Raw genomic sequence first — 22,499 nt, 5'->3', positions numbered from 1 at the left:
TCCTGCTTAACTGTGTATATATCATACCACATAATGCATCTACATCCTGTGAGGCATATGTAATTGATAGAAAAATATCTTTGATGGGTTTATGCAAAGAAATTCCACTATTTTTTAAGCAAAACTGCCCCGAAATCATTGCCTTGCTGCCAACAGCACTGTTTTCTTTTACAGCCACAATGCCAGCACCACTGGGGGAACACTGTGTGCCCTGGGGGTACACATAAACTCCTGACCCTGCTTAAACTGTGTGGCACACGACACCAGGCACATGTCAGCAACGTTTGTGTGTTCGGCACCACTGTACCAAACCATGTGTTGTAACACATCATTCATATCCAGCTGACCATGGGTCCGGCAATAATTGCAATCACTGGTCCTGATCGCTTCCTGCCAAATAACAAACACAGCCTGTCCTCCCTAAAAATAGGCATCTTTCTTACTGTGCAGTAATCACAGTGCCAGCACCAGAACCATACCTCTCCACAGTCTGCTTCAAGTCTTAAAATATTTTTCTCCTACTTTCTTTCTGGCTTAAAGCACAGTTTAGGAAATCTATTAGAGTTGTTCATTTTGTTTCGGGAAGCGCAGTGGTACTGGTGTTTTATTAACACAGTAGCTCTGCTCAATGGCAACATCTGGTTTTCAGTGAGGTTTCAGGGTTTTTTTTTTACTCCATTTTCCAGCTGTGTTGACTCAAGTCGGAAGGCAGTCAGCCACTTGTGAGAGTGAAGTCTCCAAGCACTTAAAGAGCTGAGATATTCTTTGAAACTCCTGAATCTTGGAAAATTAAGGCAGAAACTGACAATACCAATTTTTCCTCTGGAGGCTTCCAGCACTCACAATTCTGGTTCCAGCCAGGACCAGGAAATTAAAAATCACATGGAAACTTTTGCAGTGCTTTCAGGATGGCTGTAGGTTAGACCTGCATGTAGGCAGAAAGTGCAGGAGGGAGACTTATTTTTCCCAGGCCATTTGTGTTGGTATGCTTCAGGTATGCTGAAAGATGATTTACCCTGCTTGAGAAAACATGTAAGTCAAAAGAATAAAATCTAGGTTGTCTGGAGCAGAGAAAGAAAATGCAGCTTTGGTGTCAAGGCATTAACAATTCATTAGGCTTACCTGCGTCCCAGCAGTGGGGCCAGCCAGGAGGCAGATATTCTTATAGCTAACACCGGCTGTGTGTCTGATGTACGTTATAAATCCCATTCCTTTGGGACTTTCGTTAGCCAGGTGTGGGTACATGCCTGTGGCTTGAGCTCCAACAGGGCAGGGAGTGAGTGGGAGAAGGATGCATAAAACATGCTCTCCTGCTTGCTGCTCCCCAGCACAGCCTGGGCCCCAGCCTTCCCCTGGCCCCAGCCCTGTGGCACCCTGGTAGGTCTCAGGGAAAGGTTAAGGGACCTGAAAAGCTGTGACCACGGATGGGGTAGCTCCTCCGCCACCTCGTCCATCATTGCTTCTGTCCTTGCCTCCTTCTCTCCATCCCATGGCACTGGCTTTTTTATTCAGCTCTCCTGTTTTCTCTCCTTTCACTGCTCCTGCATTATTCAGCTTGCTTTCTCTGGTGGTGTTTTGGCCTCCTCTTTCTCACCTTTCAGCTCACCACGCTCCTCATACAGGAGGAAAGCAGCAAGCCCTGTGTTATGGCCTTATAAGCCATGACTAACGGCAGAATGAAAGGAAGATGAAGGAAAGCAGCGTTAACACTCAGCATCCAAAAATTAAATATTTGCTTTTTCTGCAGTCAGTTTTGTTAGGGGAGCTCTGGGGTTCCTTGTTCCTGTCTCAGTTACCTGACAGAAGCAGAGGGCTATGCTGGCTTGGGATGTGGATTTCGAGTCCAGAGTCTACCTCTGCGGCACTGCCCAAGCCCAGAGGAACTTCACTGATGCAGCAGGAGCTTGCCCAGAGTTAAGCTGGTGTAGATGGCGTCCACCGTTTGTGACGCCTCATGTCCTCAGTTTTAAGTATGGTACCCCAACTTTTGCCCTGTTCTCAACCCTCTTTTTTTTTTCCCCAGAAAAAAAGCCTAGCCAAACCTAGGAAAATCAGTCTGCAGAACAGGAACTGCTGAGTTGTTTTAGGGTTAAGTTACAACCGTGTTGTTTTTCTCCATGCATGGTTTTTCTTTTTTCCTTTCCCAGGCTGCTTGAGTCCTAAATTCCCCTTGTAAATCTGCTTTCTGTACCATCAGTTCTCAGAACAATGAACCACTTGATATACCTGATAAGAGTTAACGTGAAAAATGAATAAATCATTTGCTACTCCCTTTTTTTTGCTGTAACTGGGTGTTGGTCTATAAAATGAAGGAAGTTGCATTGAGCAGGAAGTTTAAAAATGCTTAGACAGATGTCATTAAAAAAAAAATCAAAATTGGCTTCCTGCCAAGTGACTGTAATTAAAATTATTCTTCTTAGTGGGAAAAAAGCAGATGCAAAGGGAGGTTTCCTGTCTCTCTAAGTAGGAAATATAAATAACTGTTAGTCTCTCCTTTGTGTGTGCATGTGTGCACGCATGTGTGTTTGTGTGAGTGTGCATCTTAATGCGGGGCTCTGTTGCTTATTTCTGAAGTGGCTTGTGATTGAAAACTTCAGTCAATACCATGTGGATGGGTGCTTTATTAATCTAGCCTTTTTTTGGTCTTGTTTTTAAATTAGATCTTTGTTGAAATATAATGTATATAAATTGCAGTATATAAATTACCCTTTCTGTATTACAGATCACTGAAATGGCTGTTTTTACAGAAAAGAACATTAAATTTCTGTGTACAGTGTTGAAGGGAGAACAGGATGTGGGTGGGTGTACACATGTGTATATAGCTATACACATCTATACTCATCATATAGCTATAGCTGATATCTATATTAATTTAGAAACCAATGCACTTAATGCAATGCACTTCCTTGCATACATGGAAGTATACAAGTATAAAACTGCTTCTATCAGCATAACTTCTTTTTTCAGTACAAGCATCTTTAGTTTGATATAAAGCTTTTACATTATACTTTAATTTCATTTTAATTACAAAGGTTTCTCATCTGATACAATTATACAAATTCTAAAACAGTCTATTAGCCAAATTAAGCAAGTCTGTCATCAGAGAATGTACTCCATGGCTCCTTTCTGTCACCACTGCTTAAAAGGGGGCTGATTCCTTTTCTCTTCTGGGCATAAATAGGCTAATGATTTACATAGATTGAAGAAATTCTATCAATCGATTTACTGCGTTTTTTTCGGATGTTGCACTGAAGTTTGTAGTTTTGTTTCTCTTTATAAAGACGTTCCCTGTGAGGAATTGCAGACAAGCCATTGGCATGTGTTTCAGTGTTGATCCGTGAGAAGGTTGGACTAGATGATCCTTGTGGTCCCTTCCAACCTGGTATTCTATGATTCTATGATTCTACTAGAACTGGTAGGCTTTGGTGGAGCAACACCCTTTGGCAGTTGCTAAAGCTTCTACCAAACACAGTAGTTTGTGTAGAGCATGTTCCCTATATGTATCTGGATGGGACATTCTTTGCTGTTTTTAGCAACCTCATGTTTGCACAGGTCAGATGTACCTTGTGGTTCTGCACCCAACACTCTTTGTAAAATGAGCTTTAGTTATTGTAGATCTGCATTGAGATGTATTATAGCACAGATACAGTTCCTTGGCAAAAGCGTCCTGGTAATATTGTTTCTTCTCCTCACTGTACTGGGATAAATGGGTCCAGTGAAAGAAGTCAGTAGAAGTGTGCTTGTACTGACATGGGTTTTCCTGATTTATTATGCTATTTAATGTTTTCAACTGGACTATGCTTGAATTTACTTCCACCATTGAAAGTAAGGTTTAGCCCCAGTACCATCCTACCAATCAGTACATAGCACTCTAACATATATCAAATAGGATATCGATACAAATGCTACATGCTAAACAAATAGCACAGAGTATGGGTGTGTGGGTGCAGGGCCTCAATCTGATATTAAGTGCATGAAATGAGGAACGGGAGGCAGCAGATAAGCCTTCCAGTGTATTTTGGGTGTGATGACCACAGACAGGCATACCTCTCCTTTTCCATGAGTGCACTACAATACAGAGAAATAGCTTAATTTTACTGCTGTTTTCTTCAGAACTCCACAACCATTCAGCCTGTGTTTGTGGGCCAACTAGTCTCAATCCAATAAAATACCTGCAACAAGAACCACCACTTTTATTGATAAACCCCGTCTTACCTGAATATCAGAGGCTGGACGGCATGCTGGTACAGTGAGCACTGACCTCTGTAAACAATTCCTTGTGATTTTGGCATCTTTGAGTGATCCTGGAAAAACTTTCCTTGGAACAGATAGCACAGCTCGCTTCTGCATTTTGAGCTGCCAGATTATCTGGCAAGAGAGCTGCTAAAAAGAGGTTACGAGAACAGCTGAAAAAGAGCAAGTACACGCCTGCTGCAATCGATAGAGCAACTGGCACCCACGGAGCGGGAGTAGCAGCGATGTGAAAACATGCAAGAAGAATATGGACATGTATATCCTATGGGTGTTGCAGTGCTGTGAGAGCCAAAGAGAGTTTTTAATTGAAAATATAGAGGGACTAGTCCAAATGGACAAGTAATGTAGGCTCAGAGATGAGATCAGGTTACAAAATCTATCCCCAAGAATGCTGTAGGAAACTTTAGCATCAGCTAAGCTTATAGATCTTTCAGAAAATTAAACAGAAACATTTTAAACTCACCATCCACTTTACAGCACAGCCCAGGGCCATAGATAATCCATCTCTGCCAATCCTAGGATGTCCCTGGTAAGCACATGTTTAAGAACCACATTGCAAAAAACCTGCTTGTGTCCTGAAAAGACATTCCTGTCTCTGTTGAAATCCAGAGGCCCTATGAAAAAGTAGGGAAGGTCAAATGGACAGCACAAACCATGAGAAATCCCTTCTTGTTCCTCCAGTCCTATCTCTGTGCTCTTCAGAAAGGCGGTTTGCCTAAATCCAATCCAGTTGGGTTTGCAGTTATGTCTGCTACTGCTAGAAGTCATCTACCAAGTGTGCTTTACAGAGAGGTCCCAGGCAATTTGCTGGAGAGGTTTTACTCCAAGTGGGAAGCCATGGCAGGATTAAATGGCCACTTTTGTGGCAGCACCCACAGCTCCCAAATTCTCATCTGATGCCGTAGGCTCCAAAGCAGCAAATGCATAAACTCGTGCCTTAGTTTAAGCTGCTGAGCCATGACATGGAGAAAATAAGATGGTCTCTGTTGTTAGTAGTAATGCTGTCCTACTGGGCATGCTTACCCCAGTAGCGGTGCAGTATGTCTGCATTTGGGGAGACGTGCTGGGAGGGGAAGGGAATGGGGCGGTTTTATTTGGGGCAGGTAGAGGAGAGACTGATTCTTCTACCGATAGTGTCATAAAACACATAGATGTTTTTCACTCTTGTGCTGCTCTGCTGCAGACATTTTGCAAGCAGGAAAGGAAAGCAATGGGGGTTTTTTTTCGGCATTTTGGCAAGGCGTTTTCATGAGCGCGGCTGCCCATTGAAGACATCTGTTTCAGTTCCCAATGCAGGATAACAATCAGATCTGGGTAAAGGTTTGGGGCTGCGTTGTTCCAGCAGGTTTGCTTATGTTTCATACATGTGGTCCCAGGGCCGAGTAACACAAATGCCCTGAGCAGGGCCGGCCAGTGCTTTCAGCTGAAACTCATGTTTTGTGTCCAGCATATGGAAAGGAGATTGCATTCCCGAGGAGCTCTTTTGAGGAGTGCTAAGTAAACAATAAATCTCTCCACAATGGAATTTATTCTGAGTGAATTATCAGGGTTAAAAAAATACTCTGTTGCTTTCAGCTCTTATCTTTGTTTACCATATCGCCAAGGACAGTGACCTGCCTCTGTGCCCTCATACTGAACTGTCAGCAAGAGGGACAGGAAATGCTGCCTTCTCTATAGGCTCAGCATATAAGCTTAATGGGAAGAATAACATCTTAGCAGCAGTTGTTGGTTTTTCTCAGTTCAGTTTATTCTCTTTTGTTGTCTTACTTCAGCAAACTGAGGTAATCTTAGAGAAAGGCCTTTGTGCCAAATTTCTGCACTCTGTAATTTAGTGACCTTCAGATATTTAAACATTATTAAGACCAAGCCAGGCTGACAAAAGAGCCTATATCCTTTTCATTTCCCATCGAGCTGAGCATGCTGGGTCTTGTCTGGAGCCTGGCCGCAGGCAGCACTCTCTGAATGCGAACCATCTTTCAGCTCCAGCAAGGAGGGAGCCCACTGACACCGAGTGGATCTCTGGCTCCATCCCTTACTGTGGTAACACTGTGTTTACAGGAAGCCCTGTCACTCCTGGGTCACCCAATTAATAACTTCCCTTAATGAAGTAAGAAATGCATGATGAAATCCATAATCAAATAGAGGAGCACTGTCCAGGCTGGAGCAGAGATGTGCTGATTGCACCACACACAGTGGAGCAGCATTGCCTTGTCCCGACAACGTCCCCACTGGATTCTGGGGAGTGTGGGACATGAGAGCAGCATGAGTTTGGCTTCTGCATCCCGACACTGGTTGCAGGAGCCCATTCTCATGTCTACTTGGGAGCAATTTTGGTACAGCTCCTCTTCCAGAGGTCATAACAGCAGCAGTTTCCCTGCACAGTTCCCTGTTCATAACTTGAGAAAGCAGAGGTGTGGGGAGCAAAGAGGATCTCCACAAATCTCAGCCTCTGGTTTGGACCCAAGGGCATCATAGAGAGATAAATCTTGAAAGTAGATCCCTTAAACTTCAAATTACAACTATTTTTTTCCATGCAAATGTAGGCAGACAGTGAGTTTCTTTGCCTGTTTGTTGCTGGTGTGTGGGTGAGTGTATAACAGCCATTAGAACTTTTTTCCCCCAGCAATTGCACATCATAAAGCAAAGCTTTAATGTTGGGTTAAGTTAGTTTTTTTATTTACACAGAAGGAATGTGTAAAATTCCTGTTCTGGTAGCCTGTCCGCAATTTTGTTGTGCATGCAAGATTTGCCTTTATTTCATATAATATCAGTATTGACTGCTAAGACTTACCTTACCCATGACTTAAAAATTTATTTTTATAAAAGCAGTGTAGTTACTGTTAGTAACATGTAATGATCAGGCTTTGAACAGAAGCATCATATGTTGCCTGCCTCTGAGCATGCCAGCAGTATCCACACAATCTCATGATTAAGGTTTACTGCTCTTATTAAAAGTGCTGGAGGAGAGGAAGAGACTTCCCCAAATTCACTTAGAAAGCTGCGTCAGGACTTGATCTCCTGACTGCGAGCCCCACAGCTTCGCCACACAACGGCTACTCCCCGCGCTCCTCCTGCCCTCACAATAATGTGCCTGGAATCTGACCCCGCATTTCCCGCTGTCACATTGGTATCAGCTGGAGATAAATGAAGCCTTTTGTTAACTTCTTCTTTGCTTTACAGGCTGTTTTTTCTCCTTTGGTTTAAAGAAGAGGCAGTGGTGATATGGCACTGAGGCAGAGCTACGTACATGCACTGTCTGTCAGCACGGTATTTGTAATATACTGGACGAAGCGTCTCTTGTGGTAGAGATGAGACAAGACTCCATTATAAGGAACACAAAAGGGATTTTTCTATCAAGTCCACTGGAAGCAGGGAGCAAGCCGGCATCTTCCCTGCCTCTTCAGCTCCCAGTCTGTTTAGTACCAAGAAGCAAAAGTGGTGACGTGCATATGCAAAATGCAAAAAGAATTCATCCCGCATCCTGACCTAGATAAATAGGACTTGGAATGAATTTTTTTACTTCGCAGCACTGACGCTTTGAATCTTCTGAGATTTAAAGATCATATTTTTTTTAGTCATATTTATACTGTTTGAAATTGATGGATGTGTTATAGAAAATACACATGCATACATGTGTGCGCACAAGAAGGGAGGCCAAAAGTACTAATACCAATCTCTCTTACTGTGCCATAATGTGAAATGGGAAGCTAATGTGTCAGGAAAAGCAGTGGGTATGGACAGAAGTGCAAGATGTTCTGGCTCTTCTGAGCTGCATTGCAAATGCCTTGGGAGCTAAGGCAGGGAAAACCACGAGGCTGCTCTAAGTCACGCTGGCAGAAGGCAGGTCTGAGTATGCAAGAGGTGCAAAAGGGATTCGCATCCACTTGTAGTTTTTTCCAACATGTTTCTTACAAGAGAGAAAACTCAGGCAGAATATGATCTCAAGTAACCTGCTTTCCAAAATCTTTTGCTTCATAATTGAACCAACCCCCCATTCTCCTCCTTTTTTTTTCTTTCGTACATCCTAGGTATTATATGATTTGAACTACCAAGATGTTGCATGATGCCATTTTAACTAGAGCAGCAAAGTTGGAATAGCAATAATGTGCCATAGGCTTTGTGATTATCCTGCTTGTTCACTAGAAAGAATTGTAGGTTTCTTTACACACATGGAAGTCAACGAAATAATAAGAACCCTTCATCAGTCAGATAGTCTCTATTTATACATTGGAGTAGGTGTGGGAAGCATGAAGTCCTGGTTTTTCTCTTTTTTTTCCTTGCTGATTTTAATTTTTTACTTTTTAATTAAATCACACAGCTGTCTGGGCTTCAGCCATAGATAAGTGGATCTGCATATGGCAGCAGCAACCAAAATTTCTTTCTTTTCCCTCTCTCTCCCTGCCTCACTTCCTCCCTTCCCCCACCCCCCCTCTAGTACCCAGCAGAAACAAAATGCTATATATAGACTCAGCACAGTTTCCCCCCAATTACTTTGTCTGCATGTTTCAATTTCGTTCTGTGTCAAGCTTTGCCAAGGTACCAAGTTTGGCATTTTCAAGGGGAGGTTGGATGCTTAATCCCTGAGGCGGCTCTTGCAGTAACACACACACCCGTCCCTTGAAACGTGTGCTACAAAACCATGGGCACTCTGAGGGGCTTGGGTGATGTTTATTCACATAAAGTTCCTGGTCTTGTAGACTTTTTTCCCTTTATTTAAAGATCTGTGTGATTCTAGCTGAGCGCTAGCAGCAGATGGCCAAAGGGCAGGCAAGGATGGCCCATGGTGCTCTGTAAATGGAATATTACCAGCATCCTGCCATCACACTGCAAGTCTCTGGGTATTTGTTTTGTATTCTCTCAGATCGCTCAACAGTGAAGTCAGGTGTATAACCAGAATCTTGTCTTTCATTATTAAAACAAAAAGCAACCAATAAAAAAGAAGGAAAAGGCTTCTAGTAAAAAAGTAAGATTGAAATAATGAATCCTAGTTCAGAAGCCGGAAGGCAAATGAAGTTCAAAATATTATTGTTTGTCATAAATCTCAAATGTTTTCCAGTGGATTTCCAAGTATGTTGGGACCTCGCTACTAATGTTTGAGTGATCGGGGTTGGTAATATTCTGAGTATGCCTAACTTCTCTTGTGTGTGTGATAGACCCTTTACAGGGAAAAGCCTACACCTGCGCTCCATCTTTGAAGTCTCAGAAAATTCCCTCCTCACAAATTAGCCCATCTATAGATCTTGCCACAACTCATGCTAGAAAAGGCAAAGGATACCATCTTCTATTAGGTGTGCTGGATTATTCAGCAAACATGTCCCTTTGTGGGTGCCACCTTTGTGTCTCAGTGGCATCTGGATTGAGAGGCCTCCCTGTCAGGGCTGGCTCAACTGCAGGCAGGTACTATTGCGCCTGCCAGGTTCTCCTGCACTCCAGAGTTTTTGCAGCTTGGTGCAGGACAGAGCTTTGAAAAAGAAGAAGAAAGGATAAAATATTGCATATTAAAATAGTGTAAGTGAAATGACAGCACAGAGGTGAGGTGTGGGGAATTGTAAAAGTAAGAGTATCCTTGGAAATATGGAGACATAAATGAGTGAGGTGGCAGGGCACTGAGACGGTAAAGGGTCAGGTTCAAGAAGCAAAAATATCCTTGAGAAGCGAAAGAGAAAGAACAGCAAATTGGTCTTCACACCAGTGGGACTGTGAGGTAATAAATAAATAAAGGCCAAAGCAGCTTACTCATAAAGCAGAAGAAATCGTGAGCAATACTTTCCATTTGCCTTCCCTGTAAAGTCTTATATCATCCTACAACATGCTAGAAATGACCTTGTTCAGATTACAAATGAATTCTGTATTTTCTCACTGCTGACCCTGTGACTTCATCCTGCAGCTTTCTGAGTTGTGCTTTCCCCTCCTCCTCATTCCCATGTGCTCAGGAGGACCAGTGAATTCAGTACACATGGAGGGGCTTCCTATTCATGACTGTGCGCAGTGCTCCCCAGACTGCTGCACTTCCCAGGCTCCGTCCTCAGATGGTGCAAATTGGTATAGTCCCACAAAAGATGTGGCCTCCTAAATTGAATGCTGTTCTTTCTTATCTCCACTCCAATATGCATCTTTAAATGTCAGAAAGGCACAGGTCTCAGTTTCTTTCCTTGTCTTCTCTTCATTTCTCGTGGATCACTTGGGCACTGATAATTGTAGAAGAATTCCAGATTAAAAAAAAATTTTGTTTTTCCTTCCTCAGATTAAGGACAGGAAGGCTCTCCTGGGGAAGGTCCCAGTGGAGTTTTTCCATTGGCCTTTTCTTGACTGGAAATGTTCTCACAATTTGGGTACAGTTTGAGGGTCATTACTGAGGTCCAGTTGGCCCTCAAATAACCTACTGTGCCTATCAGTGTAAACAGGACCAAGTCATTGTGTGAAGTAAATCATAAACAGATGGACAGCCGTGCCATGCTGCTCTACAAAGGGTAGAGGAAAGCAAAGACACGAAACGGTGCCAGAACATGACACCATGATAGCTTCACTACATCTAAGCGTGAACAGGCTTAGGGAAATTTCTGTGTTCCCAGATGGAGAAGAGATAGAGTAAGGGAAGAAAAGGAAATAAATCCTTGAATAGGCATCTGCCAGGATTCGTCGCAGACGGCTTTATCTGAATATCTAGAGAGGTTTGTCATAGGATAGTGTCATGGTAGCAGACACCCCTGCTCACAGCCAGCTCCCCACTGAGCTTAGAGTGGTGGGTTTCGGACAGGCATCTAGGTTTTTTTGAAAGATCCTCTTCATGCATAGGAGGGAGAAAACACAAAAGCTGTTTTAAGGGCTATCAAGTTTTTTTTCACATAACAGTTGTAAATTGCTTTGTTGTACTTTCCAGCACTTTCCAGAGGGAGTAGAAGAGGAAAAGGCATTGAATAGCTTTGGTCAGAAAATAATTTTTCCCCTTTTTTCTCCATTTTTCATATTTTCAGCTGAACATAAGAAGTTTCAACAGGAACAAACCTTTCCCTCTTACCTTGTAGAAAAGTCATATGCTAAAAATTTGGAACTAGGACTGGATGTGGTTTTTACCTGTAGATTTTACCTGTATTAGGTAGGAGGTGCAGAAGTCTACAGCAAGGAATTGGAGCTTTGACACCAGAAAAGCTGCTTCTTTACTTTCTATACTTTCAGTACCATCAGTTCCTGAAGGACAGGCTGAGTCCTGAGTTATGATCTTGGCAGCTAAAAACAATCAAAGCTCCTTTTTGCCTAAGACACATTTAAATGCCATGCAATGCATTTCTTTCTTTTTTTATCAATTTAAGTCTATGCATTTGGAGCAGTATTTGCTTGCTTACTCACAGGAGTCATGCTGAGGCTGAAAAAAAACCCAGGCTACTTATGAAGGCTCAAGTGGTGGGTGCTTGACTCTTAAGGCTGTAAATTGTTGGCCTCAGTCTTCAGCACCTCTGCTGGCCCCTTGTGTACAGGGAGAGAGTATTTACTAGGAGCACCTCACACACATTTGGAAGATGAACAACTAATTAATGTTTGCTAAATGCTTCACAAGCCTTGGGGAAAAAGCAACTATGGAAAGGCAAAGTTTTATTATTGCTGTACTGCACCTAACGTACATAAAATGTTTGCAAGGCATCAGGCACTACATAAATGTTGTATGGTATTAAAACTGACCTGCCCTTGTCGGAGCAAATAATAATTACACTGAGTGATGGGAGAATCTTGCAGTTTCTTTGCTGTGAATGTTTGCCTGTTTACTAATTCAGAAAAGGTCTAATCCAGCAGCTGCTGAAGCCAATGACTTAAGCAGCCACAGGCTAAAGCCTGTATTAAGTATGTGCAGAAGGCGGAATTACCAAAGTAATTTATTTTGTGTAAGGCTCCGCTTTCTTCATAGGTTGGACCATGCTCTCTAGGGCATATTTCCCCAAACTGCATGCTTGGGGCTGAGTCACCTCTCAGTCCATAAGGTTGCCAAGCGTACGAGGCCATAGAGATGAAGAACGACCAAAGAGGACGTCACTACATAGCCCATATGATAGCCTTTATTTGCAGCACAAAAATTCATGCTGATGCCTTTTAATATAAACATAAAGTGAGGAAATGAACATTTGATTAAACTAAACACACGGGCCTTTTATATGCAGGTCCCTAATTTAAAGCACTGTCACCTCCATACAGAAAATACCAGCTGGAGCAGGAAAGATTAAATTAAATCATCTGGCTCTTATGTGATACCATGAATGTCTGCTGAGAGGGGAAAAAAAATCCCTCCTCTTTATTCCTGTAGATCTGCAGCAACCACCAAGGGACACTTCTATAACAGGAAGGATTAAGTCTTGCACGAACTTCAGTGCTTAATGTGCTTTGGACTGGTGACATGCCCTTCGGACAGACCTACCCCAGTTTTATAATTCTCTTTCTCAGCCTGTTGGGCCTCTGGCAGTCCTTTCTCCTCTTTAATTTCCTCCTTGCCTGCCTCCCACTGGGATCCTTCACCATTCAACATTTCTGCCACCCAAGTAGAAATTCTGATTGTGTCAGACAAGTGTAGCAAGAGAGACTTTTGAGCCTCGGTGGGCTGAGGAGAGAACCAGGGGAGATTTCCTGGGGGCTGACTGGTTTTTAAGGAGATGAGAAATGGGCAGTCTCTGTGCCTCTGATGTGTTTAGCCCACCACAACACACGGCCAGGGATTATATCACACCCATTGATAACTGTAGTGAGGAACACATTGCATACAGGTAAGGAATCGCTTCTAGCGAGGAGCTGCCCTTCCCCACCAAACCTAAGTGAAAAACAAATAGAATGAGGGTACTTGTCTGTTAAAAGCTGCCTGGCCAGGCACTGTCAGCACACTGGGGACCTGCCACTTCCTTCATGACAGCAAAGTGTCCCAGACACCCCATCTCACTCTCAGTTATTTATTTGCTTTTCGTTCAAGGGCATCCACTTCTCTTGGGATAGGAGTCTGGGATGAGGTGGAGCAGACAAATCTACAAAACTGAGTTTGAAACAGATTTTTTTTCTCCTTTATTTTTGTTTGTAGTTTGCATCATAAATGATTTCCTTAGTGTTTTTCTTCTTTTTTACCTTGTCTTCTTTTTTCAGATCTTCTACCTGACAGCACTTATTCTGTTTTTGCTGATCCCCTTGTGTGATGTAGGTGGAAGAGATTTTTTTACTGTTTTGGTTGCCGCTTTTGTGTTTATCTGTTTGGTTTTGGGACACTGTTCAGTTTCAAGAAGTATTTTTATCTCACAGAAGTTTCCTTGTGAGCAGTGATGCTAAGAAGACCTTGCTTTAGCACCATGAAAGCTACTGGAGGTAGTGCAGGTCTGTCTTCTGTCAGGAGCTGAAGTCTTTGATTCAAAAAGCAAACTAACATTAAAGAGAGTCGACACTGGTGTAACCTTACACTTTTTGGCTCTTTCCCCAGCACCACTGGGTACATACTTAGAACCGCATTTTCCTCTCCCTTACACTGATACAACCCCAGGGAGCTGCATGGATTTGCACCAAAGTAATGGAGGGAATTTGGCTGCGAGGTTTGCATGTAATGTGGTTATCAGTGCGTACTGGTGTGCTGGCCTTTCCCACCACCTCTGAATTTGGCCCACAAGTCGGCACCTGCCTCCACCCGTGTGCACACGACCTGGCGAGAGGGGAACATGAAAAGCAGAGTTAGAGGAGGTGTGAGCATGAGTGGCAGGGAAATTGAACAAAAAGCTGTAATATTAAACTTATTTGGCACGTGCCCACTTTAGGAGGAGCCAGAAGGAGTTTGTTTGAGATGTCTGAAGCACTGTGTCCTCCTACAGCTTGGGAAGTGCCTCAATGAGCAAAATAATGCTCTCAAACCCAGTGAGCATCCACCAAGGGTGAAGTGAGAGCCTGCATGCTGCATTTCTGTTTGAATGACAACCCAAGCAGATGAGAGAGGTGGCAGCTAACCTACATGGAATAAAGAAATAAGAGAAAGCTTGGGAGGACATGTTTTGGATAGCCTTTACTTGATTCTGGGGAAGAAGGCATGAAGGGATGTAGCTGAGGACTTGCTTTAATGTTGATTTCTGAGAGCATGTGAGAAGGCACAATGCTGCTGGTGAGGCTTTTGTGCTACCAAGGCATGCTGTGTGGTTTCAAGAGGAGAGGTGTTAGGCAGCTCAAGAAGCCTCTTGCTGCTGTATCTTAATCTGGAAATCAGGCTGCTTGTCCTATTTTTCATTTCTGGACCTTGTTCTCAATTCTATAGTCAAGAACTGAATACTTTGCTAGAAGATACCCTTCTGTAGGCCTCTGTCACTGGAAATGGCCAACAGACTCTTGGTGATTTTAGGTAGGCTCTTCTCTATTTTAAAGCAGTCTATCTTTAAGTAACACCTTCTGCCATGACCTTTTTCCTGGGATGAGTGGGACTTGAGGGCTTCAGGAACCTCTTTCCTCAGTGGCAAGGGCTGGTTCTGGCTAGTAAAGGGCTCAGGGAGACATCTCACTTGGCAGGTGCAGGCTGGACCACAGACAGCAGAGATTTTACAGTAAGTATCTCATGAGGACTGCCTTAAGAAGCTTTTTAAGTATTTGATCCAAGTTCTGAAGATAAAGCCAAGAAATTTTTACTTCCTCAACATTGTCCCTATTTTGCTGCCTAACATTGCAGAGGTTTCAGTTTGGTGCTTTGCAGGTGTGCCAGCATGTTGTTGAGGACATGGTAAAACATGAGGCAAGCTTTCTTTAAGCAAATTGAAGATAGGTGCTTGTTGAACCACCCTACCTCTTTTTTCATTGATTCGCATCCTGAATGCTGTCCTGTCTCAAGCCTTTCCTTTCTTGATACAGTTGTTAGAAAGGTTGCCATGGGGCAACCCTAATTTGACAGAGTGTTCTTGCATTTCTTCCCCTTCTCCTAGGCTAAGCGTGGCACATAGGCTCTAGTTCTGTTAGGGGATGAGCAGCTCCTAGAGGTGACCAAAGAGAGGTCAAAACCCCAAGCAGATTCTTTGATCTATCAGCAGCTCTTGATCCATTTGATCAAGAAACATTATTGACCTGTTTGTGAATCCTAGCTATGACAATGGTCTGAATAGATATTTTGGCAGTTTGTTTTGACTCACCACCTCCTATCTTATTGCTATCCAGAGCCTACATTTTAAGGGAGAGATGATGTGGGCTATGTAGCAATGCATACACAGATAACTCATGGATCTGCATCTGCACTTAAGCAGATCTGCACATCATCTCTCTGGCATGGACTTTGTCGCAGTCACACCTACCCATGAAGCATTTGATTTGGAGTGCAATTGCTCAGAAACCACAGCCGGTTCAGTCTCAGGCCATGACTCAGCAGCACTGGTTATGAGGAATGTGGTCTCTGCAGCCTTCACTGCTTCCAAATCAATTTCAGGTGCACATCACACTCTGTCAGCCACACAAAATTTTCGCTGATATTTTTGTTTGTTTGTTTCTGTCTGCTGAGCACCACCAGTCCCTGACCAATAGGATAAGTGGAAATATTTTATTCTATGATGTGCGCTTGGATTACTATTCCAGAAACAGAGGTGGTAGAGGAGGATCTGTGTCTCACTCAGCAGCTACTTTGGGGAGAAGTTAGTATCTTCCCTTAAACTGTCACTGAATATGGGTTCATGCTGGACGTTGTATGGAAGCAACTGAGGTGCAGGCATATGTTCCCTTCTGCTGACTTGGCTGTTGTGATGCTAACCACAGCCAGCAAAGAGGAGCGAGCAACTGGGAACAGTAGCATCTCAAACTGCAGCAGAAAGATTGGCGAGACCTCTCCTGTCAGCACTTGGATTCCCTTGGTGTTCATTGAAGAATTAAAAGTTAACTGAGGGTGGTGGCAAAAAATAGGTTTGCCTGCCTAGAAAATACTAAAGTCAAGACTGAAAAGCAGAGGTGGATCTGAAGGCAGTTCTTTCTCTTGGAATTTATGTGGGAATTAAAGCATGTAACATCCTTGTAGCACATAGGCAATTTTATAATTACTGCTGGTATTTCACCTCAGGGTAGTCTGTGGGGTGAAGAATTAATATCCTACCTTTTATAAGAAATAGAGGCCTGGGATTTGCTGTTAATCATAAAGCATTTTTTGTGCCCAAACTAGATCAAACTAGATGCTTTCTAGACCTCAGAAGTGATTGAATGGTTTGGAACGGGTCAGGGTGTACTACCACACTTTCAGAAATCAAACCAGGGAAATGTGCACACAGAGAAATGTCACAAGATGTTACATGGCCATTTCACTTCCACGTCAACAGGAAAAGATACTACAAGGCTGTGCAAAGCATAAGACAAACTGCTGTGCGAAGCAGTGGCTGCAAAATTAAAATATAGGATGTTTTTTTTACATGCAATGTGGTGCCTCCTTTCTCCCCCCACATCTCTACTTGTTATAGAAAAGAATCTCTTTCTTAATGAAAAAACACTTAATCCTGAGTGAGAGGCAATGTAGACATAGTTTTTTTGCATGGGGTGAAAGTGGCATCTTTGTGCAATGACACCCCCCACCCCAGCGAACCTGCCAGCAGTTGAAAGATATAAATAGGGACATTTAGGGAGAAAAGCATATTTAATTTCCTTTGAAATGTGCTTGGCTAAAGGAATATTTTGAAGAGAGGGAGTGGAAAAACAAATGGAAAATATTTTCTTTGAAAGGGGAAAAAAAAGCAGCAAACTGTCCTTCCTAAATAGAGACACTTGTCCTGTGTGTATTTTACACAGCCCTGGGTCAGGCCTTGCAAACAACTACTAAATTAGGTTCAGCAACTTTGATGCTAAAAGCGTGGAAGTGCCAGTAATTAAGCTGCATCAGATGTAGGGAGTGACTGATGTGTCTGCCATGCTAACGATAGCAGCATACGGTTTGTTGCCATTTGACTGACCCCTTTCTCTTTTTGTAAGCAAAAGGAATTTTCTTCTCAGGAAAATCAGCTAGTTTTACACCTTTGTTTTGTTTTCTGAACTGCTAATCCCCTGAAGGTATAGAAGCTATTTGAAAGAGCAAATCAAAGCTCCCATAATTTAGTGTTATATTATTTGTTGATGTATGGTTTGATTTAGTGGCTACTTATTATATCATGTTACCATATAATTATCTTAATTATTGACTCCAGAAGTAAGTAGAGGGATTGTGAGAGAGACAGGAAGGCCCAGTGGAAAGAGCATGGCTCAGAGAATCGAACACATCATGATGTGCTCTTGGCTCCACCATTCATTTACTGAGGCCTGAACTCTTCCCTCCACCAGCCTGGCCATAAAATCAGGAGGGATTGCGGGGACGGAGCTCAGATGCTGACCCAGGATTCAAAAAGATGCAGGAGAGTGGTATAAAAAGGATGGAGGAAAGTTCTGAAATTAGCAGGAAAAGAAAAAAAAATACAGGCCACAGCATGCATTTGCATCAAAGCGTGGAGCACCCATGTGGCCATGGAGGAGGGTAGTTTTGCCATGAAGGCCTGAAATTTGAACCTGATCACAGTTCATTTCCAGCCTCTGCTACTGATTTCCTGGGTGAAAAATTGGACCTCTTTCTGAAAAAAAAAGGATGCTAAAAATCATCCTTATTTGGTCTTTGGTTTTAGCTATTCCAATTATTGGAGCACAGCTCCTAGCACAGCCTTCAACCATGGTTCTCATGACACGGCTGCCATTTGTGGCTTTTAGTCTCCTGGTCTTTTGTCTGGTAACCATCGACCCAACCCAAAGGTTTGAGTCTGTAGGCACCACTGCAATAAAAAAAAAACAACACTGAAAGGCTGTCAGTGCAGTCTATGCTTCCTGTATTGATAGTATTTGACATATACTGACAAAATACTTCATCTGTTGACAAGCTGAGTTGCATCTTTTTTCCCGAAGAGAGGAGCAGACACACTGGTTCTGCTCAGCCTGTGCAAATTACTTTCTCTGGTTTTGCTTTTCTTTCCTGAGCCAAAAAGTGGGGATAATAGAATGTATCTATTTCCTTCCTCGAAAAGATCAGTTAATGTGAAATGGTGCATGGTGGCTTAGTGCTGAATAAGTGCGATACCCTAATCCAGCTAGGTATCCTCGTTCTATTGTACGCCTTTTCTGCATACCATCTGGAGTTGTTCTCTGCTTAGTATTTTCAGTATGTACCATATGTTTTTGCATGAAAATTCAATAAAATATGCATTATACATGAAAAGTGCTGTAGTAAATAAAGGAAGGATGGAATCCAGTCCCCTTTGTGAACGGCAGGGGCCCCAAATCTTCATAAAAGGTTTAGTCTAGTCTGACGTCTGTGCTTTTCTCCAATTTACTCTGTGTCAGTCTTTAGGAGATGCTCTAATTTAAAACAAAACTCTGCTTTACTGACGAGGTTATTAGATGTACTTTGGCTGCCCTCTGCTGAGAGCACTGAATAAGACTGGGAAAATGTCCTTTTTACCGAGGAAGGCAACAGTGGGAAAAATTCCCTGTTCATCCATGTGCTGAGTCGTGCCACTGCTGCTCGTGGTCGTCGGTGGTTTGGTGTCTCTCGCTGTCTGTTTGCTGCCTGTCAGAGAGCAAAGTCTTCTGAGATACAGCCTTGTTTGAGTTTTAGTGCCCACCACTCGTTGTCAAGGGACAGGTGCTTTTGGAGACTCATGAAAATGTGGGCTCAGGCATTGCCCGCCATGCAAAATTAAGCAGTATTACACAAGAGGTGGCCAGGAGAGGAAACTGGCTTCTCTCCCCAGACACTACTGCAATCCTGCCGGGTGGGATTGGAGCTGTACCCCAGCCCCCTTTACTCAGCAGAGAAATTCACCACTGCCTTCCTCATCGAGGTGCTGGTTTCTTCCAGTGCCATCTCCCACCCCTCTGCAGGCATTGCAGCACCAGCACTTTGATTTATTTCTGTAACTGGGAAAGGGCAAAGGGTTTGCTCCAGCATCAGCAAGGGTAACGTGGACTTGCTGTTTCTTGTGAGCAAAGTGTTCCTGGTCTGCCATGCTCTTGGCTTTGGGAATAAACAAGGGTCCTGGGCAGATTTTAGTGCGTGTATAACACAATCTCTCTGTTGTAGCTATTAATGCTCTTCGTAATGCCCTGTTTTAATACTTGCTAGCAAGTTGATTTATTATTATATCTTCAGCTGGGCTGCTCACCAAAGTGTTTTGATGATGAAAGGAATGTTATACACACATTTAATTACTGCCCACATTTTTGTATAATTTTATCATTTACTGTTTTAGATGAGACATCGAGTTCTTCTACAGGAAAAATGCCCAGTAAAAAGTACATGATTTAAAAGCTAATCTGAGAAGAGTTTGGCACTTAAATGTGAGAAAATATAATTGTTCCTTTCTTCCTGCCTTTTCAGATGGTCCTTGATTCCCAAAATGTACAAGAACTCCCGTATCTGGACATGGTGATTGCAGAGACATTGCGCATGTACCCACCTGCATTCAGGTATCTCCCTCTCCCCCTCCCTTCTGATTCTACAGGGTAGATCCCTACCTCTATAAAATGGAAATCTGCTGTTGGAAGACCAATGTGTCCTTGGTGTCTGTGCCAACATCAATACTGCTTGTGCATTTGAAAGATATAATGTGTCCTGTTGACGGAAAACTGGCTAATACTGGTATTTTTAAAGCAGTTTTTACAATAGATTGGCCAAGATTGCTTCTTCACCATTTTTCTCATCCTCCAAGGTTAGAGGATGGTGCCATTTTGCAGGAGGACTGGCCTTAGAAAGCCAGCTGCTGCTGCTTCCATATGCCTTGGGCTTTGGGGGTATGGAACACAGACCTACCTTAGCCTGCTGGGTGGTGGATGAGGTACCCTGCTGGTCATTACGGCCGTGACCTGTGGAAGTGTTGCACATTGAGAAACCTGTATTTTACATGCATGTTTAACTTAGATCCTTTCTGTTTTGCACTCAGTACTGTGTTATACTAATACAGCTAATCTTATGGCTACATCCATTAAATTTTGAAAGTTTCACACAGGAATAATTTTAATAAGTTACATTGATGAACCGAAAACAAGGGGAAAAGAAATTAGAAAACTATTTGATTGTCAAATTTCCAAGTTACCGCAAGCATAAATGCAAATGTAAGAATAGAACTGTTCTAAGCGGTTGGCCAGTTGCACTGCTTCTCATGAAGCTGGGGGAGAAATACAGATGACTGGAGAGGAGCCAAAGCTGAGCTTGCTGTGAGAGCCTTTGAAAAATTTACCCCATGACTGCAAGCACCTTAAAATAAAAAAGCTGAAAATCGTATTCATTTTCATATATTCACAAAGATCGAAAGTCAAGATTTTTCCATGGGCATCTGTAGGATTGTTCAAAGAGTAAATGCCAAAGGTACTTGTTCCTGGTTGAGACAACTGGGCTTTACTGTGTTATATGTGGTATACAAAATTGTTTTGCCAGTTAAAGCATCAGCATTTGAGTTTCAGCTGAAACACTGAGAAACAATCAATGTTTGTCAGATGGGAAACAGAATGAGAACGGAGCAAAGTTGTTCCAAAGTTTCGGTTGGCATTGTCGGTGATATTTATTGATCTGGCTTTTACTCTGATGGATGTGGAAGGGATAGGACAGCCCAGAGCCTCCAAAAGATGGTAATTGCCTAGGCAAGGATAATGCTGAGTTAGGGGCAAATTCAGGAGCAGCCGAGCTTGTTATAACATGAATTGTTTGGTGTTTTTAAATGAATGTACTAGCCTAAGAACTTTCTTCCCCAGAACTCTTGTTTCCACTATCACCAAATTTATGTAAGGATGAGAACGATGGCTTGTCAATGTGATTTTTAGCACGCCAGTGTTTTGTTCCAGGTTTGAAGCCTCTGTTATTTATTTGTCTGTGAGAAAGAGAGGGATGGGTGACAGCGGGGAAAGAATGTGTTTCTGTAATGATACCAGACTGACAGCCCTGAAAATGAAATCTTTGTTCAACTTTTTTTAGGCACAGTGAGGGGAGTAGCAAAGGGAGCTCCTGCATTTTGTCTTGCCCCTGTGCTCTCAGCTAGTGCTGAGGAATAGCTCCCGGACTGAGATAGCAGGGCAGCCACCTGTGTATGGGCTGGTCTGGGGTCTGTAGCAACCACCCAAGCACTAAAAGGATCTGCCACCAGACATGCATGCCCACACACCATTTTTCACAAGGTTTACAGACCCAAGCTCAGCTTTGGCAGGTGGCTTTTCTCAGTCTTCTTGTCACGCTGAGGTTCCTAAGGACAGTCCTACACTGTCACCTGTCATCACAGGGTGGGAGGCAACTGGAGGGGTTTGTTGCTAACGTCATGCCTATCTTTGATGAGTGCATCTGAACTGCAGTTTCCCAAGGCTTGTGAATTGGTTGTATTTTTGTAGCAGCAGCAGAACACTTAACCCTAACATTAAAACCATCTCTTGCTAAGTTTCAGGTGCTGTCCCAGCGTGGGAGAGCTTCTCAAATTAATAAACTCAAACCCTATATTTGAGATACTTTTCCTGAAGGCAAAACAGCATACTCTTTATGCTTGTTATTAGAGATGACTGACATGTTGTATCTGCAGTTTTCATAAAAAATGACTCTATAACCAACATTAGCAGCAAAATTGCAGTTCAACAGATAATGTTTTGGAAAATCATAAGCAACCAGAAATGCTTGTACCGTGAAAAGGGCAAAAGTTAGCCAGCTGGGTTGAAGCTGTGTGCTTCTAGGTGGAGATGATTGTAACCTGAGAAGACACTAGCATCAGCACTGGGTGCTGTATTTATCTTCTGGGAAAGCATTACTCCTGAAATTGTGGGGTCAGTCCAGCTGAAGAGATTGACTTCTATGGTACCCTCCTGCTGTGTTTTTATCCTTATTAATCATCTGGGATACATGCCACTTGTTGTTGCAGGTTCACTCGGGAAGCAGCTAAGGACTGCATGGTGCTGGGGCAGTGTATTCCAGTTGGGGCTGTCATTGAAATTGCGGTTGGGCACCTCCACCACAACCCTGAGTTCTGGCCAGAGCCTGAGAAGTTCATTCCTGAGAGGTAGGTGGAGTAGTGCTTTCCATTCCTAGGCTGAAGTCCTTATTTGGGCCTGTTTAGATCAAAGGCCTGCCTTAAATGCTCTTACATGTATTACGGTGGGCATAGGACTGCAGCTAGGGAACTCCTCCAGCTCCTGGCTGGTTTAGAGCAGCCTTTTCACCTGGGATCTTGAAACAGTGTGAATATACTGTGAGTAGGGAACCTATCCCATCTCCCACTGGGAATTTGCTCTCTGTCCATCAT

At 43.0% G+C, this 22,499-nt stretch overlaps 1 protein-coding gene across 1 annotated transcript in view; it reads left to right on the top strand.

Annotated features, from left to right (window-relative positions):
* TBXAS1 (thromboxane A synthase 1 (platelet)) overlaps positions 1-22,260 on the top strand; it is a gene marked incomplete at its 5' end in the record, with an annotated part of 84,441 nt that extends 62,181 nt beyond the window's left edge. The window contains 2 exons of the mRNA XM_010186872.1: positions 19,604-19,692; positions 22,119-22,260. Coding sequence (XP_010185174.1) covers positions 19,604-19,692; positions 22,119-22,260 — 231 coding nt within the window. The remainder of the gene's footprint in view (positions 1-19,603; positions 19,693-22,118) is intronic.
* Positions 22,261-22,499: the final 239 nt, after the last annotated feature.

This window comes from Mesitornis unicolor, unplaced genomic scaffold (assembly GCF_000695765.1).
Source record: "Mesitornis unicolor isolate BGI_N332 unplaced genomic scaffold, ASM69576v1 scaffold15556, whole genome shotgun sequence".
Taxonomy (NCBI): Eukaryota; Metazoa; Chordata; class Aves; order Mesitornithiformes; family Mesitornithidae; genus Mesitornis; species Mesitornis unicolor.
This window is presented reverse-complemented; position numbering and strand designations above follow the sequence as displayed.